Source organism: Puntigrus tetrazona, chromosome 15 (genome assembly GCF_018831695.1).
Source record: "Puntigrus tetrazona isolate hp1 chromosome 15, ASM1883169v1, whole genome shotgun sequence".
NCBI lineage: Eukaryota > Metazoa > Chordata > Actinopteri > Cypriniformes > Cyprinidae > Puntigrus > Puntigrus tetrazona.
In genome coordinates, this window is record NC_056713.1 from 761274 (window position 1) to 781056 (window position 19783).

Consider the following 19783-nt stretch of genomic DNA (forward strand, 5'->3'; position numbering starts at 1 on the left):
ACCTCCACTAGTTCATACTAGTTCATAGAAGATCCTTCAATTACCAAAACAACAACCAACATCATGAAGTTGCATAAAACATTTTATTTATTTATTTAAGCTGTTTAAATCAGCAACTTTATATACCTACAAGGAGCTTGATAGTCATTGTTACTTAACAATTTGTGTAGGTAATGAGCATTGTATTTGTGTCTTCTAAGCACCAACAAGTATATTCCTTGTTTTCTTTTGGTTTCATTTAATCTTAAATCTGCTGAACAATTGTAGTGTTCTGTCACATAAAAATCAAGATTGAGGGAGGGTCTGGTAATTATTCCAGCTATATATTTCTTTCACAAATGTTTTGACAGAAGAATAAATCATTCATTTAGACCTTTTCTCACCCTGATTGAGACAAGATATTTGCCGCAACACAAAACAAATACATTGTCACCTCTCTGAGATATTGAGTGGAGCGGAAAAGTAATTTTAGCTCTGAATTGTCACTACAGGTTGTCAAGAGAGTGTGGCAGAGAAAGCCACTTGTGCAATTTGAAACCAGCTCTGTACTTACGAAGGAGAAACAGGAACTCACGTAGGGAGAGAAATGGAGCATGGGAAAGAGACAAGGCTCGAGATCATTTGTTTTATCTACTCCGACATCGCCATAGTTCACCATAGTTGTTTTTTTTTTTTTTTTTTTTTTTGACAGCCATTGTCTTACATATTGTTGCTGCATCCAAATATACATACTATCACTAGCATACTAAGAATATCTCATGCCTAATTGATGTTTTGATATTAGTATTCCAGAAGTGCCTGAATGCTGTACACTTATTTACTTTAACCCCTTAACAAATTAATCTAGCCAATAGCAGAGCAAATGTTGCTATATCAGGCCTATTTCAATCTTTTAATAGCAAACCACAGTACTAAGTAATAATGAATTTTGCTACATGCTAACATTTAACGTGTAAACACAAACAGTGCAAAAGTTAGCGAATGCCAATAATGAAATACTGTTTTACTGCAAGTGTGTACTTTCCAATTACCGGCAAGGTAAATACTTTTTTTTGAATTGATATGCAGCCTATATTATAGAATCACAATCTTAATTACATTTTTGCCCATTTACATCCAGTGCTTAGAACTTGCAAGAAAGTGCACCGAGGCTTTTGTTGGCATTTTATCTGCTGACTGAAGACTTCCAGGACAAGGTTTTGCCTGGCTAAGCTGGTCCTGACCATTCTTGTCCTGGTGATCCATCATGCCTGGCCCCTCCTTCCCTGTTCACTGCGCCACCAGAGTTCATCCCAATGGTTGCTTCTTTTGTTGACCTTGTGAAATATCGCCGTGTCTTCTGGTGCTGCTCATGCATTCATCCGTACTCCTTGTTGTGTTCTTGCTGACTTGATAATTTCCTTGTCTCCTTAGCCACGGGGGGTGTTAGTAAGCTAATGGGGATGAAAAGAAAAGTTGCCCTGTGGGCTCTGGCTTTTCTCTGTTGGTTGTAGTACATTTTTTTCTCCAAGGGTGAAGGAAACTTTTGTTGTTTTCACAGTGACTTAAAGAAATGTGCATACTTTAAAATTTTTGAATAATTAAAATTGTACACATTACATAACACTTTAGATTAGGTAACACAATTCAGTATAAAAATGAATGCACAGCTATTTTATAGATCTCTTAACCCCACCCAATACCTAAACATAACTGTTACTGAGGTTTATTGAAGGAAAAGTGTTAGTTAACAATGAATTTGTATTTTTGTGTTCCATAATCTAAAGACTTTGCTCTTATGTAATATAGTGTAATTTTTTTGGTAGTGTATGACTGTTTACACAAACATATATTAAGCAGAGAAAAACTTGTTTTTATTTTTGATGGTAACAAGAAATGTGTCTGGAGCACCAAATGGGTATAATGGAATGATTCAACTTTAGACTGGAGTAATCATGCTGAAAGTTCAGCTTTGCAATCACAGAAATGTAATATGTTAATAGAAAACCATTCATTTTAGATGTAAAAATATCTCACTACTGTATTTAACCAAATAAGTGCAGCCTTGGATGAACATGAGACTTTCAACAGCATTTTAGTTAGAAAATCTTATTGATAAGAGAGAATTTTCCAACAGCCATGACATCATATTTCCATATTAATCAAAATGGGTTGTGGTTCTCTTGATGCTCTTAAACTGCCAAAGATTAATCAAGTCAAAACATATTTGTTTTCATACAGCCTCTGTTTAATTACCCCACAGCTTTCAGGATGTTAATTTTCTGATGCAGTGTCTATAGTATTCCTTAGTGAATCTAATTTAATTACAATAATGTACACCAAGGCACATGCTCAGTAATCACTGCTCCAACACACGTAAATTTACCATCTGCCGCTGCTCTTTCTCTGCAGCCATGCACCTCTTCGGACTCAACTGGCATTTGCAGCCAATGCAGAGGCAGATATATCAGCTGACAGAGGACAACACGAGTGGCCTACATCTGCCCACAGATCTTGGCTTGCCACCTCTGGGCAACACAGGTCTCGAGTTTCCGGATCGAGGAAGCAAAGATGACGGTATATCCAAGCATGATATTTTAAAGTCAATCCAAACGTTCAATTGTGTTCAATTCCTTGTTCACTGTAGTATTGTTCATGTTATTTACACTCAGATTTGGCTTTATTCTAGTATGGAAGGTCCAGTTTACATGGTACAGTCAGTTCACAATGGATAAAATTAAGTTCTGCTCTACATTTTCATGTGTAATATTATGTTTCACTGAGATGAATGGATTTTGAATGCCGTTTCATGTTGTTTTTAGATTTGTCAAAGTGTGATCCTTATTACAGAGCAGATAAATAGCAGCCTTGATGTGAAAAGGCAGCAGCTCGACGAGTTTGGTTTGGGGAAAAAAGAAGTTCTTCCAGTCTTGATTAACCTTAAACCTTTTACTTATTTTTTTTTTTTGGCTAAGCGTTTGAACTCATGCCCTTCAGTCATCTAATATCCGACAACACATTCCAACATTTCAAGCTAATTTCCTGCCAGATTCGCATGAACTCATCTCCCGCTAATTTCGCTCAGCGCTGGCCAGTATTATAACGTCTTATTTTTGATTTTCAAAGACTTCAAGATCCAGGATTATTTGTCAGCCAGCTCCATGCTGAGACCAGTCTCAGTTGCTTGCCATGAGATCTGCATTACAATCCAGTGAAAGTTGCAGGGAAAATGGGAAGGGTATTATTTGTTCCTGGAAGAACGAATGGCACAGCTTTAGGGATTGAGTATCCAGGGGCTCAAGGCAGATTAGAACTTGCCCCATCCAGAAAGCCATGCATTCCTTTCATCTCCAAGACTGGACAAGAGTTTTCCTGGCAGTGGAAGAAAGCAGACACTAACCCCCGCGGTCATGGAGACGGAAGTTCGTACAGTAGCAAAAAGTTCACTTTTTCCATGAGCACAACCCATATTTAGCCATTTGATTTGCCACAGGCCTCGGACAAAAGGTGGGAGATCAGACCATTACCATATAGATGAGTCGCTGAGACGTCTTTTTTTCATTTAGCAGCTGGCAGAGAGGGAACGAGCGAAACCACAAACACAGAGGCTGCGACGGTGCCTCCGCTTGAGTGACATCTGCGGCTGAGGGGAAATCGATAGGCCGGGCTTTTTAATTCTGACTGTCAGAGTAACATTGTCATCAGGAACACAGCAAATCAATCCGGTGTCACTGTGCTGTACATCCCTGGCATTAACTTAAATAAACACTGTACCGGAGAGGTTTTCTGACCATCTTGCACCTTCTAGTAATCAGTTCAATTACCCATAAACATGTTATCTGGAAAGTGTCAGTGAGACCTTGTTTAAATTCATGCATTTGCCAACTCAACTGGACGTTTCTCTTTTGCCGTGCGCTGTGGAAATTGCAATTTGCTCAGCAAAAAAAAAAAAAAAAAAATTCAGTCCTTCCTAATTCCTCCTTAACAACTTAGCTTAATTTTTTCAGATGTTTAAAATAAAATAATTTTGCTAGCTATGTGTGTCCATTAACTGATTGTCTTTTTTTGTATATTATCACCATCATCCTTATTATTAGCCTATAATTGTATTTTTTCCCTTCATTTTCATAATTTTCAACATGCCTGAAATTTTAAAACGTAAAATTTTTCATTTTATTTACTTGAATTAATATTTATTAATTTAGCATAATGACTAGTGTTTCGTTCAGGAAGTAATCATTCAGATATTTTAATTTGTAAATAAAAACGCACGGGCATGTAGCCTACAGTCATGAAGTATCTGCATAATTATCAGGCGTTTATAGTATTTGCAAATTATATGGTAGCAAATACTAGCATAGGGAAAAAGATAGCCGAATTGAAAGGGGAAATATTTTATGAAATATGAAATATGTTTTATCCATCTCTGATATCCCTGGTTGCTATGGTCATGCAGGTTTGTTTAAAAAATAAACTCATTGCCACGAGAAATTGATATTGTTCCTTCAACGTAAGCATTGACATAAGGATATTGTTACCTCAACAAAACAATCTCGTGGTCATGACGTAATATTACATTCCCACAAGTTATGACGTTCCCACAAATTATTATCTCGTGGCCACATCATATTATCACGTCCTCATGACTTAATGTGTCATGGCCACAACAAAAAAAAGCAAACTGAAGACGTCCCTTCCTGGTCAAGTTTTTACTTGAAACAAGCAAAATAATCTGCCAATCGGTTAAGAAAAATAACCTTGTTTTCTATTATTTAACCATTATTTTGCTTACCCCAATGGCAGATAATTTTACTCGCTTCTAATACTTAAAATGTGTTAAAAAAAATTTAAGCAAGAATTTTGAAATTTACATTTTTTTTTTCCAAATTTAAATTTTTCATCCAATCATGTTCTTGAAAGATTTCGTAAAGTTCGGCCAATGACAAAATATGCGGCGTAACTGAATTTTCCCAACATGTGTAATTGCGACTGATGTGGCAATGCGTTATGTGGAGGCGGTAAATTGGAAGGCGCCAAAGCATGTCCTGTCTCTCCAGATATAGCACGCTGCAAATGATTGACTTTTGAGGAGACTGCCATCTGCTGTAGCGCATGTAGCCCGGCGCGAAAGCTGCCTGAGAGTCCTCTGGGCTCTCTTTGCAAGGATGTCTGCTTTTGTCGCCATCACTGCGGAAATTGGCCAATCCACCTGAGCGAGCAGATGTTGCCATTTCCTTAGGGTCCAATGAGGAGGGTACATCAGCATTAGGTGCAGGGGCGTTTTTTTTCTAAGGATGCAAGGGAGGCACTGCCTCAGAAACATTCTGATGAGTAAATAATTGATAGTAAAAAAAAAAAAGAAAGAAAACAAATATATAATCAACTGATAGTGAGGCTAAGTCAACTTCTCAATTAAGACAAACTTGGAAACCCAAAATGATCTGTAACCATGACTTTCTGTGAAAAAAAGCATACTATATACATCTCCAACACACAACGTTGGGTTTATGTACCTGTAAAGTTTCAGCTTAGGACAGCTCTTTATGTTCAGTGGTCAATGTGGCTATTTTTTCCTGACGTGATTGAAAATCAGCAAGAGGGTCATTCACCCAGTACACTGACCCTCTGCTCGCACCATATGGTAGATTTATGAGGCGTCGAGCTGACTGATAGATCTCATTTTCCACAGGTAAACTAGATGGCTTTTTCCCGGAGGACAGCTTCATAGACATGGGCGAGATAGACGTGGGCCGCAAAGTCGCTCAGCTGATCCCGCCTGGAATTTTCTGGAGGTCGCAGGTTTTTATTGACCACCCCATGTACCTCAAATTCAATGTGTCCTCAGTAAAGATGCCTTGGTGGGGATCTATGGGAGAAGAGGCCTACCCCATCACATACGCAGGTGTGTGTCAGATAAGTTCATTTAGATAATATTTAAACAATGTTTGCACTGTCTTTTAGTCCAAATGTTGAAATTTCATGTATTTTGATGAGGATGAAAAAAATTCAGGACACTATTCAGGCCAGAATCAAAAAAACTAAATAGAAAAAAAAACAACATTGTTCATGGTTATGCATTATAAAAGCTAATTTGCAATTGTCTGTAGAACTAGATGGAATTATATGACAAACTTGTTTCCAAAATATTCCCTCTGACATTAGTCAAACTAGGTTTTGCCCCAAACCGGTTAAACTAGTGTCTGCAGATTAGACTGGGAAATAAAGTATATTAACTTTTTTGCACACATCAGACAAACACCCTCACAAAAAAGCTCATTCCTTTTTCCTCACAAGGTTTGAGGGAATTTTTTAATGAAATCAAATATGAAGGATCCACTTTTGTTTGTTTGTCCCTCCCATGCATTTGTCAATAGGTTATATACGTAGCATATTCCCCAAGATTTCATTTCATTTTGTGGCATATTATCGTCTCAAAGACTCATCTCAAAGGCTCTGACATAAACAGACACTTAATTTCAGTATCGAACACAGAGCATCTCAGCCTCCCTGTATTGATTTGGTTCATATGTGCACTGGTATTGTGTCACTGGAAATTACTCCAAGACCTTGGTTGATAGACTCAATTGAACCAAGCTAACCAATAAGAGAGAATTAACTTTTTTTTTTCTTTCAATTTTGTGTGAACAGATTTATTTTGTAAGCTTGTTTATTAATAACACATGGATATGATAAGGTTAATTGTGTATTATTGGATTTCAGATTTTAGTGTTCAGTGATATTGCTTGATTTGTCAATTGGCTTATGCACAAATGTCAAATAAGAATGTCACAGCCATATGCCATCTCGCATTTAAAAGAAATTATTATTATATTTTAAATTAGAAAAAGAAATTGAGTTTGGGCTCAAAATTATTAATTTATAATTTTTTGCTGGGAGTATTTATTTATTTATTTAGTAAGTGTCAGTAAAGGCATTTATTCTTGATTTATTTCAAATAAATGTTGTTCTCCTGCAATTTCTGTTCAACAAAGAATCCTGTGGTTTTACCAAAAATATTAACCATTTTTAGCATAAAACACATGGATAATGTTTCTTGACCGCTAAATAAGCATATTATAATAAAAATGTAGCTTTTCCATAGCAAGAATAAACGGCATATTAATAAAATATATTTAAATAGAATACAGTTTGTTTTAAATGTAATATTTCACAATATTACTGTATTTTTTATCAAATAAATGTGTTCTTATTGAGCATAAGAGACTTCTTTCAACAATAAGAATAATACTGAGACGACAATACTTAGAAAAGTCAGTGAGATCTCAAGTGTGTGTCATTACTGTGTTAAATGCTTGTGATATTGAAAATTGAAATGCCACAATGTTTACTCCTAAGTCTAAAAAATTAAAATGAGCATAAATGAAATGATGACATACAACCAGTACTGGTTTAAGGTGTGAGATTCAAAATTATACATACATTACCATAAATTGGTACAGTTTTAGCAGCTGTCCTTTCACACCTTGCATTAGTCCTCTTTTCACAGTCTCAATCTGCCCTTAGAGACCAGCTCCTGTTGGCTCCAATGTGCGGGACTGATCAGCTCCTGAAGGCTCATGTGTCATTCCTAATGCTTGTTTGTGGTCTGTCTGTCTCTCCTCGTCTCCAGTTTGACTTTGTGGAGCTGTTGGATGGCCGTCGGCTCCTGTCGCAAGGGTTGCCAGGCCTTGAGGGTCCGCCTTTTCCAGCTCAGCAGCGAAGCCTGATGCCACTCACCAGTCACGATACAGGCTTTATACAGTACATGGACTCGGGCATCTGGCACTTGGCTGTGTACAATGATGGGAAGGAGACAGAGCAGGTGTCCTTTCTCACAACTGCGATCGGTTAGTACAACATCTAATGGAAACTTCACTTTAAATGACGCAACAGGTGTAAATTCAAATGTACAAATGGTAAGTGCTTTGCAAGTATCATATGTAAAAGAACATTTGCACGAGGCCTCAGCAAAAATAACCATGTTTTCTGATGAACATGGAAGTCTGATTCACACGTGGTCGGGTACATGGACACATTTCAACTTGGCTGCTGAAATCCTATGTTATGCGCAACCTGCCATTATAATGGAAAACTGAGTTTCTAATCTCTTGATTTTTCACATTCATTGGAATGATGTGACGGTATAATTTCATTTGTAGTTCTGTGGTTCTCTGTACATAGATCTTTCTTATTACCATGCAAGCTGTCAAATAATAGTCCTCTGGAAAAGATTTTCAAAAAATAATTTCCTTGTAAACTTGGAGATATTGACACAGACTGAAATGAAATTGCCAGACAAGCCTTTTGTTTGTCAAAAAACAGTAGGTAATTCATATGGGGATGATTTCTTGAGTGGAATAAAAGATGAATCAGATGGCGATAAACTTAGATTCCTGAAAATGTGAAGCTAGACCACAAAATCAGTCATAAGGGTACATTTGAACAACTGAGATAATCTGAAAGCCGAAGAAAGAGGATTTCTGTTGATGTGTGGTATAGTACCATGTTTGGCTGAGATGCAACAAATTTAAATCTGAAATCTGAAAAAAAAAAGTAAATTTGTCCAAATTACGTTCTTACTATTATTACTGATCAGAAATTAAGTTTTGATATATTTGTGGTAGGGAATTTCTAAAGTACCTTCATGGAACTTGATAATATCCTAAGGATTTTTGGCATAAAAGAAAAACCTAGCATTTTGACCCATGCAATGTATTTTTGACTATTGCTACAAATACATCTGCACGACTTCACAAATGACTTAATTTTGCTATCTATATCAGTTTATATCCGAATAGGGGTGGAGTCACCATGATATGGATGAGATAAAGTCATATTAACTGTTGCTGAAGAAAATGCTGAAATTACATTACATACAAGTCTCTATTTAAATCAGTTATTGTCCAAATAGGGCCCAAGTCACTGTGATATGCTGTAGATAATAAAAGGAAAGGTTGTCATTTAGACTGCGGTTGAAATAAATCTTGCTTAAATGCTTTGGCACCACTTCATTGACATGCCAATTTAGCGAAATGAAATAACGTTCGTAATTCATATAGTCATTGCAAGCCTAAACAATCTTAAACCTAAAATGGCTTTGACAGACAATCTCAGCCAAAATTATCCAACATTTTTTCCCTAAATCAAATGTGAATTAGGCATCGGAGGAAATTTTCGCCTTCACCGTGCTACTTGTCAGAGCCTGCCATCACTGATATTACCCTTTTTGCATCGCCATCTCAGCCAGCCTAGACCTCTACAGAGCAATCAAGGTGGATTTGAATAAGAAAGATTGCGGAAATGAGCAGTGCTTCACCATGCCTGCGTGTGTTCTTCACTGATGGCTTGTAAGACTCTTGTTGCTTTTTGAGTGCCTCCCAGCAAATCCTGCTTCCAATTTGCTGTCTATTTGCATAGAACACAGTGGCCTTGATTCAAAGCTTCTGATTGACGACCCTTCCGTTCCCCTATGCATATTATTGGTCATTATTTGATCATATTCACGTGTGTTTTTTGATGCGAAAGACTTCGCATTCCATCCTTTGCCATCACTGATGGAGGTGATTTCGATTTTGTCCTTTCCGTTCAGTATCCTGAAAGCGGCTTTGATTAGTGCGAGCCCGTCAGGAGGGAGGGCAGAGCTCGGGGCCGTCGTGAGGTTTCAGCTTTCATGAAGGTGGCAGCTGGGAGCTGTTCTCACATGCTCTTTAATTAAACGCTCCTGGGCCATGGTCCATCTGCAACGGGAGGGAGGAGGGGTTTGCCAGCCTGTCGATCGATGCAAGTGTGTCTGCCTCACATCCATTTCTGCTGTTCCAGCTCGTCATGGGGAAAGACGGCATTGCGCCTTACATCCCCTGATGAGGATGGAATACAATACCGTATATATGGCACATGACATGGTGGTTTAGAGTGTCGGAAGATGAGGAGAGAAAGAGACAGTCTGTTTGTCCTGTGTTCAGTACTCTTGGATGTAGCCACCATTGGGAGTTTGTTGGCCACCTGCGTCTCAGGGCCAAGACATTGGGCTTTAGAGAAAGAAGGTCTGGAAAAGGAGTCACGCCTGAGTTGATTTGACTCTGAGCTCTGCGGCTCAGAGGAGGCAGAAAGAGGAGGTGAAGAAAGAGGAAAAAGAGACCGAGAGGGTGAGAAAGACCGAAAGAAAGTAGGTCAGATGGATGGCGACCTTCAGCAGGGTTTCACACTGCACCTAGTTTTCAATACAGAGACACTAAATGTTACACTGAAGACAAAGTTTTAGCTTTTGAAACTTATTTTTCATTTTTTTGGTGTTTAAATTCTTTGTTATCCTAGTTAAATATGCAGGGACTGTTAAATGTAATCCCTTAGTAAACACTCTGCTTCTGAGGTGTTTTCAAAACATTGTTTTAATTGTCTTGGCTCCGTGACCAGCCTGGCACGGCAACACTGCATCGCCCAATGGCTTAAGACTGGCGTGGCGTGTTTATCTGACCAATCGTGGATGAGGAAGTATTGAGGAAACACACCTGTACACACCTGTACACACCTGTTTATGCATTTATGTGAATAGAACTAAACTGCCTCCTTACTTTAGAGAAAACAAATTCACAAATGGTATTTTTAATGCTACTATTTCTCTTTCCTAGATTGCAGAGAAATAAAATAGAAAGCAAAATGAGACTTTTAAGTCTCTTTTACTCTTTTGTTGTGTTTGTAGAGTTACATAATTTACTCCAACATTTTCGAACTGTGCAGTTAAATGCCAGACTTAGTTGTCTTCTGCAGTGACTTCTGCAGTGAAATCCACAATCATTTTATAGTTCTGTATTGTTGTATAATGTCAACAACTCTCTTGGTTGCACTTATATTTGGAATTTTTGGTAAGACAAAGTTTATTCTTAAATAAAACACCTGACATCTCAGTGAAATCTCCGGAGCTGTAAGTGCAACCTCTGAGCAATACAAATTTCCTCTGGGTACACATGTGCCACGGTCCATAAGGGACCTGAAGTGTTGAATATCTCTATTGTTCTTGCTCTTTCTCTCTCTGTGGCTCTCTATTTTTGTTTCCTCCCTTTTTATTTCTTTATGCCGCTCTACACACTCTCCATAATTCTCATGACTCCTCATTACAAAGCTAAGGTGTCTGTCCCATGTGCGACAGAGTCTCATTTGTCCCCACCATGTGGTCTTCTGTTGTCAAAGTTATCAAGGATGCATCTCTAGCTGTGCCTTGCTGATTGCTCTGGTCCCTCTGCTTTCTGAGGAGCCGACAGGCCTTCAACAACATTTCTAATATTAGATATTTATCACAGATTGAAGCCAAGGACAGTAGTCTTGTGCTACACAAGAGCACAGAGGAGTAATTAATGTCAGATCAGTAAAAGAGATTAAATGTGTTATCATCATTGCTATTCTTCATGCTTGGAGTTAGTCGTTTGAACAAACCTGATAAACAATTTAATACGAATGAATGGCTCTTAATATGTCTGTCTGGACCAACACAAACATTAACATGCTGTCAGGGTTTTTTTTTTCTTTTTTTTTTGTCAAGGTCCCTTTTGAGCATTCTCTTGACAGTAAGTACCTTTGGACCTACAACTAACTGTCATTAGAGTATTATTAGAATGTCTGCCAATTCTTTCTTGTGATTTATTGGGATTACACAATATATTAGCATTAAAGTAATAATTTTTCCTGTATACGGTAACATTTTGTCAATGATTTTGCCAGTAGAGTAAGCAAAATAATCGTATTTCAAACAGAAAACATCTTATTGGTAGATTATTTTGCTTGTTTCAAGCTAAAACTTACTTAATTTCCAATAGAAACAATTCTATAATATTTACTTGTCTTAGGTAGTTTGGCTAAATACAAGACAAAAAAGACTAGAATAGCATTTTTTGCAGTCTATACAAGCTAGCAATACAATTTTTACTCAGAAATGCATAAAATAGTTATTTTACTTAAAAATTCAGTTTTGTGCTGTAAGTGGCACAGCAATTTTAAACTTCACCTTTTAAGGCGCACATCTATAAAACGTTTTATGAAATGTTGCAGATAGTCAGGTTAACAATTTCACCCCTACTGTGTATAAATATGTTGTGTTCTCTGTGTGTGGCACCAACGAAAGCCTTAAAAGCATGCAGAAATATGAACTCCTCCTTTTTCAAATTCACGGCCGGACACAGACTTCTCAGTCACTGCTTAGAGATGGAATTATACGTGACAGTTCTGAAGGGAAGTGCAGGCTCTGGACTGCAGGTACTGAACTCAGATCAGTCGTAGTGTCAGAAATGCTTTATATGAGAGTGACAGAGATGCAGCGAGAGATGGATTGTGCTCTACGGATACACGAGAAGAGCATCTCTAAGCACTTTCAAGATAGATATGAAGCTTAAAAAGCCATCTCATGTATAATTGCATCCGTGGATGTAATTGCAAATGGCTTAATTTATCTTACAAGTCTACACGTGCGCAGTCACTCATAGTAGGCTTTTAAGAGACCTGTATGTGCCCTCTGCTAAAAAAAATCGAGGCTGGAAGCCATCAAAATCCCTACCGAAGTCTTGATAGGCTCAGGCGTTCCAGGGGATAGCCAATCCACCAGCCCTTTCCTCTCACATCAAGAGACTTGTGCCTTTAAAATTCTTTCAAAAACATTCTCTGCAGCACAGTCTAGTTACCGCCTTCCCTTCTTCTTCTCTCCCCTTCCTTCGTTCAGCTTCCTGTCTGTTGCATCCTCTGCGATGATTGACTCTCTTGAGGAAGGGAAGGCTGTGTCCGGGCTCACATTTCCAGCCCTTTGTCCAACACAAAAGCATCTTTGTCGAGAGAGCTCAGCCCCTGGGCACCAGCGGTCTGAAGGAGCCTTAGAGAGGGAATATTTTTCACCGTTATTTCATGTTTAATTCAGGTCGCGTCCGATTTCAGCTGCACAGAAATGAGCGTGGATTTGCCTTTTTTCTATCATAACATTACATGTAGTAATTGCATATCATCATTTATTCGCCATTGATGAATTTGTCCCAAACACTTTATGGAATTATATACATCGAGTACAGAGAAAGCTGTTTCAATTCTCAAGCAGGGATTTTTTTTTTGTGTGTGTTATAACAAGTGACGATCTGGCACAGATTTGTTTGCTTTAATGTTTTTCATGCCTCCGTTGCAGTTGCTATCATTCGCAGAAAGTGATTCATGCGTAGCATTTGGTAGTTGATCCATGTATTTATCCACTGAGCTACAGAATCCCGGGACAGATAGCGACAGATGTAGGAATAAAGTTATTAAATAAAATGTCACAAGTTCAATTGAGGACTTTAATTGGTCATCGAGAATGATTGCAAATCACTCTGAGTTTTATATGGAAAAATAACTTGCAGTTGAAATGTTCTAATATCATTGTTTGCATGTCAATTTAGACTTTCAGTACAGACTTTATTACAGACCTAATCACTGCATCCTTATATTATATGGCCCGTTTTTTTGCATATTTATGAACAAACTAATTAATATTCATACACGGAGTTCATGATGCAACAAGATTGCTTATCTAAGATAGATATCTAAATGCTTCTTGAGAGCTGTCAGTGTGTGAATATATGATGTGTCTACCAAGAATCAAGCACCACTTCTTCACTCCAGGAGTCTGTCTAATAGATCCGCAATCTGTAATGAACCCTTTTATATATATATATATATATATATATATATATATATATATATATATATATATATATATATATATATATATATATATATATATATATATATTCTGCTTGAAATCAGAAATCTTGTAATTGACATGTTGACATTCCTTGCATTTAAATTAGCACGCTTCACTAAAGAAGGGTGTTAGATGGAATTTCCATTAGCCGTGTCACTGGATGTGTCATGCACTCGCGATGGTCAATGTTAGTGCGGTTTCACAAAAACAGCTACACTAATTATGGTGAGTTCCTCATTAGGCTGAAGTAAATTCGTCAAGTGGTTGCACTTGATTTCCACTTCACCTTAGACCTGCTAGCTAACAGAAAATGTCACACTTTATTTTCTTATTTATGCAAAGAGAATAAATTGATTTGTTCTAAAATGAAATTTTTGTGTAGGCTTATGCTATACATTTATTTATTATGCTCTTATAATGTTAATTGAATTGACGTGACAATCGCGCATTTTTGCATTGCAAAAATACTGATGTTCCCTGAACCTACCCCGTCTGCTATTGGTTGGGTAAACTATAGCCCCGCCATTTTCACCACATTGGTTGAGCCAATGTTTCTGGTGCACTGGTCAGGATCATCACGTTGTTTATAGTTCATTTCAGTTCTAGTGTGCTGTATTGCATTGACAAAAAAAAAAAAATATATATAGATGTGTATTGTCAATGCAAATTAAAATAGAGCAATTATGTATTAAAGTGCCCCATTAGGCGTTATGAAAGGTTCATATTTTGGTTTTGGGAATCCAAAACAACAGGTCGACTGAAAGAAAGGTCTAAAAAACATGAATTTTTCTTATAATATGCATTTATTTTTACCTTATTTGTTCAACGACTATTCTTTCATTGAGTAATTTTTAATACCCTTACAGTGATTGGTCGATTTAATTTAAGTGAGTGTTTGTGAGTGTTTGTGAGCTTTTGATGACTTTCTTTTTGGCAATAATAACTGAGCACTTTCAGATTTAAAAATCTTTTCATTCATAAAGTTAATTTTCAAAAAAACATAAAACATCCATACTAGGGGCCATACTATTATTATAGTAATAATTAATAAAGTGTTAAAGAGCCCCTATTATGGATTTTTAATGATAAATAATAAAATTAATTATTAATGTAGGTAATTATATAAACGAAAAGTAAAAAATTAAATAGGATTAGATGGATTAGAAAGTTTAGACAGATTTACAGAAGCAAAACGTACCTCTAAGTAATATAATAGATTAATATGGTGCAATATAATCTACATTTGATGGAAACTTTATCAGATCATGAAGATTTTTATTAATTATTTATTTAATTTATTATATTTTCTATCTGTATAGGATGAAGTAATTTAAGATGCAAAATGTCACACTTTAAGACCTTTATTGAACCAATATTTGTTATGATGCTTTATGAAAGCAATATTAGTTATGATGCTTCATGTACCTTAAGTAATATTTGTTATGATGTTATGAATTCATATATATATATCAGCTTTGTTTTGGAGCTGTTTTTAATTCTCAGTGTCAATAAATGGCCTGGGGATAGAGAACTTTGAACTTTCAAAGATTGTTTGTTTTTACAAAACTCTTTTATTTCCTAAGATGAAGAAAAATTTGATTTTCCTTTTTTTTTTGGCACATGACCTCTTTAAAATTGAAACCCAAAATTGCCTTTTTACACAAAGTTCTTTAGGGAAAGAGGCATTAGAGGAAGCACCTTAGCAAGGTTTAAATCATATCGCTATCAGTTTGTAGCACTAAATGAGGAGGTATCATATCGCTCAAAAGTGAAATATGGAGTTCCTCAAGGCTCAGTGCTAGGACCGTTACTTTTCAACCTATACGTGTTACCTCTGGGAGACATTATCAGGAGACATGGTGTTAGCTTTCACTGCTATGGTGATGATACTCAGCTCTATATTTCAGCGCAGCCTGGTGATACACACCAAATTGAAAATCTAACAGAATGCATAGTCGATATAAAAAACTAGATGATAAATAACTTCTTAATGCTAAATTCTGAAAAAACGGAGGTGCTAATAATCGGACCTAAAAACCCCACATATAATAATCTAGAACACAGTCTAACACTTGATGGCTGCTCTGTTAATTCTTCATCATTAATTAGGAACATTGGTGTGCTGCTTTACAGCAATCTTTCCTTCTAGTTTCTAGCATCTGTAAAACTGTGTTTTTTCCATCTTAAAAATATATCTAAATTACGACCTATGCTTTCGACCTCTAATGCAGAAATATTAATTCATGCGTTTATGACCTCGAGGTTAGATTATTTTAATGCTTTATTGGGTGGTTGTTCTGCACGCTTAATAAACAAACTTCAGCTTGTTCAAAACGCAGCAGCTAGAGTCCTTACTAGAACTATAATCATATTAGCCCGGTTCTGTCAACACTGCACTGGCTCCCTAACTCTGTTCGGGAAGCAGACACACTCTGCCAGTTTAAATCTAGATTAAAGACACATCTTTTTAACCTAGCCTACACATAACACACTAACACACTTTTATTATTAAAATTCGTTAAAGGATTTTTAGGCTGCATTACTTAGATTTGCTGGAACCGGGAACTACTCCTAAAATACAATGTACTTGTGACATCGTAAAAGAATGGCATCTACGCTAATATTAGTTCTGTTTCTTTCTTAATCTGTTTTCACGATTTGTACCCAGACTAGATGGTGGATCAGCACCCAGAAATTATGTTCATCAGAGACTAGAACACTTAGATGCGCTCTGTGGACCAATTACTAGATCCTGATGCACACACACACATACACATACACACACACATACATATACACACACACATACACATACACATACACACATACACATACACGCACACATACTCACACTCACACTCACACTAAGTCATTTACACTATCTGACACAGCTGCATTTAAAATTGAACTGGAAGTTAAGTGCTGGGCGTCCGGTCAGAGGAGAACTGGCCCCAACTGAGTCTGGTTTCTCCCAAGGTTTTTTTTCTCCATTCTGTATGGATGGGGTTTTGTTTCCTTGCCGCTGTCGCCTCTGGCTTGCTTTGTTGGGGACACTTAACTTCTAGTGATTATCGTCGAATTGATTACAGAGACCGTCTCTGCATTTAATAAGAAATTGTTCAATCTCGTCATAATACATCCCTGTCAGTGTATTCTTCTACCTTATACTGTACAGTGCTTTGATGCAACCTGTGTTGTTAAAAGATATATAAATAAAAATGATTGATTGATGATTGAAAGATAATCAACTGTATCTAGCGAGTGAAGTGCATTTTTCTGACAAATATTGTTTTGATGGCATTGTTTTGCAGATTCTATCGATGACTGTCCTAGTAACTGTTTTGGAAATGGAGATTGTGGCCGGAAACTGCCACTGTTTTCCCGGCTTCAGAGGACCTGGACTGCAGTAGGGGTGAGATTTCTGTTTTTCCTACCTCCTCCATTAACCTCCATTTCTTTCCTTATTACTTTCAGTCTTTCATCCTGCAAGTATTTTTTTTTTTAGCTCTCTCGTTCACTCAAACATTTCCCCCTCCATAAATAGTCTAAGCGTTGTTTTCAACACTGTAATCAAATCACTTTAGTAATAAATATAATTATGTGGGTCGATTTTGTATAAAAGTGTGAATATTAATAAGTAAAAGGACTGTATGTATTAGTGTATGTATTACAAAATGTATGTATTTAGTATTTACATTATATTTATGTAGTAGTTGTAGCTTGTTTTTCACAGGCATCGAGATAACCATTTCTCTTGTGCCCTGTCACTTTAAAATCGATTTCCACATTAGAATTCAGTCGCTCTTTCCTGTTTGCATGTTTGCAGTGTATTCTGGTCTCTTTCAGAAATCCCTTGTTCATACACAAAACTTCTAGATCGATATGGTCTCACTCTACTTTTACCACTGTAACTTTGCTGCAGTGGTCATATTGATTTTTACACAGACACAGAGTTGCCATCTTCTTTACAAGAGTCCAGCAGACCAGCACAAACTTTTTTTTTTTTTTTTTTTTAGTTACATTTGGCAGACCTTTTAATATTTAGCATGTACTCTTTCCAGCGTCCTGTCCAGTGCTTTGCAGTGGGAACGGTCCAGTATCTCAAGGCCGCTGCATGTGTCACACCAAGCGGATGGAAAGGATCCGAATGCGAAGGTTCCCACCAACCAGTGCATCGACATTACCTGCAGCGGACATGGCACATGCATTGTGGAACTTGCATCTGTAATCCTGGCTACAAAGGGAGAACTGCGTAAGAAGGTAAATGTAGTAAAAAAAAATTAACACATAAAATAAAAATAACTACAGATCACTTTATATTTTATACTTTTTAGCATGCATATTACTAGAATATTAGCCATTTATTAGTGCTATTTAATCACATATTAATGCCTTAATATACAAGACCTTATTCTAGATTTCTAATAATTTAAAATAACTGTTTTTATTTTGATTCATTTTAAAAATTTGATTTATTCCCTAATGTTAAAGCTAAATTTTCAGCATCATACTCCAGTTTTCAGTGTCATTCCAATGAGAAGATTTGCTGAATTTGTTTTTATTGCTTAATATTTTTGTGGAAAACTATAATTAGTTTTTTCTTTGATGAAGGATTTTTTGATGAATAGAGATATTCAAATGGAAGGCATTGTTATTTGAAATGGAAATCTTTTATAACATTATAATATGTTTTACTGTCACTAACGATTTGATAAATTTAAAATATTAAACTGTGTAATAATTTCTAAATAAAAGTATTAGAGCAGTAGTGAAATTTGATCTCTTTTTTTTTTCTTTTTTTTTTTTTTTGCTAGTTTACTCCTAAAATTGGGTACTAAATAAACAATAATGAATATATGTGTAACTTCTCCTCTCTCTAACTATTATACCACCATAGAACGTTTGTTGTAAGGATGTTTTAGCTAATTTTGACTCTGTTGCCCTTTTATCAAGGAAGAAAAATCTACATTTTCCATATACTCCAATTGCACAGAATGGGAGAGAGAAAAGGCCCTTCCTGGCCTTTTTAAGGTATGCATATGTACTCCTTCTGAATATTTAAGGTGGGCGACATGACTTCTTATGAGTTTGTAGCGGGCCCATAAGTATCCGACTTGGCCTCTCGTTGCATAGAAAGTCTCCCCCGCTCCTTTACATGCATTATGGATACTTGAGAGGTCCAAAGCAATCCATTAAGAGATGAACAATTCTTTGTGAAGCTAAGATCCAATAAGTTGAATTTGCTCTGAGAAGTCTGAACTCGAGATACAGCGCCCAACAAGAGGGGCCACTCAGACTTAGAGAGAGATAAGATTGTGCGAGCCATTGTGTTTGGCAGTTTTTGAAGGCTCTCGCCTAAGATGAAAAATGATCTAGAGCCGATTTTGACAAATGGCAGGTGGGTGTTCCTGACTCCATTGACCCCTGGCAATTTATTTCGGGTCTCACCGCTGGTCAGCTTGGAGGAAGAGAATGCCGACGCTGGCCCTTCAACGGTTCTACTTTTCTTCGCCGCGACCTCTGCTCAGGCGGTGAGCGATTAATTGCCAGGAGACAGGCTCTTGTCATTTAGCCTATGATCTCTGGCAGCCTTGTGCTCCAAACCATCTGCTAAGAGACCTGAACTCCAGCTCATCTATAGGAGCGGCCTCTCCACCCATTTGTGTCACGGTAAAGGAGTCTGCAGTGCAGCGAATTTCATCCCCCTTTTCTCCCATCATGTCCCAGCTGGCCCCATGTTGAAGCAGCATCTGTGAAAAAAGTACATTCTGGTTCACACTTTCCTTTCTAATAGATATACACTAATGTTACTAAGTTTGGAGTCGCACGTTTTTTTGTTTTTTCTTTTCTTAGTCAAAAGTGGCATGTTTTCATGTATGCTGTCTTACTTAAAATAATCTTTGCAAAAATAAAATATATATGCAGTTGTTTTACTATTATTAAATTTTTTTTTTTGCAACAATGAAAATGGAAAATCACAGTAAATCACATAATAAAATAAATTTGAATGATAATGTGATCATGCAGAAAATTCAGTTTTGCATCATATGAATAAGTTATTTAAATAAATACTAAATTGAAAATAGTTTGCAA

The 19783-nt window shown here is 36.8% G+C and overlaps 1 protein-coding gene across 1 annotated transcript in view; it reads left to right on the forward strand.

Moving 5' to 3' along the window:
* tenm4 (teneurin transmembrane protein 4) overlaps positions 1-19783 on the forward strand; it is a 193892-nt gene that overhangs the window by 99544 nt on the left and 74565 nt on the right. Inside the window, 7 exon segments of the mRNA XM_043259601.1 lie at positions 2392-2556; positions 5669-5815; positions 5818-5862; positions 5865-5881; positions 7610-7826; positions 17002-17102; positions 17774-17950. Of these exon segments, the coding sequence (XP_043115536.1) occupies positions 2392-2556; positions 5669-5815; positions 5818-5862; positions 5865-5881; positions 7610-7826; positions 17002-17102; positions 17774-17950 (869 nt within the window).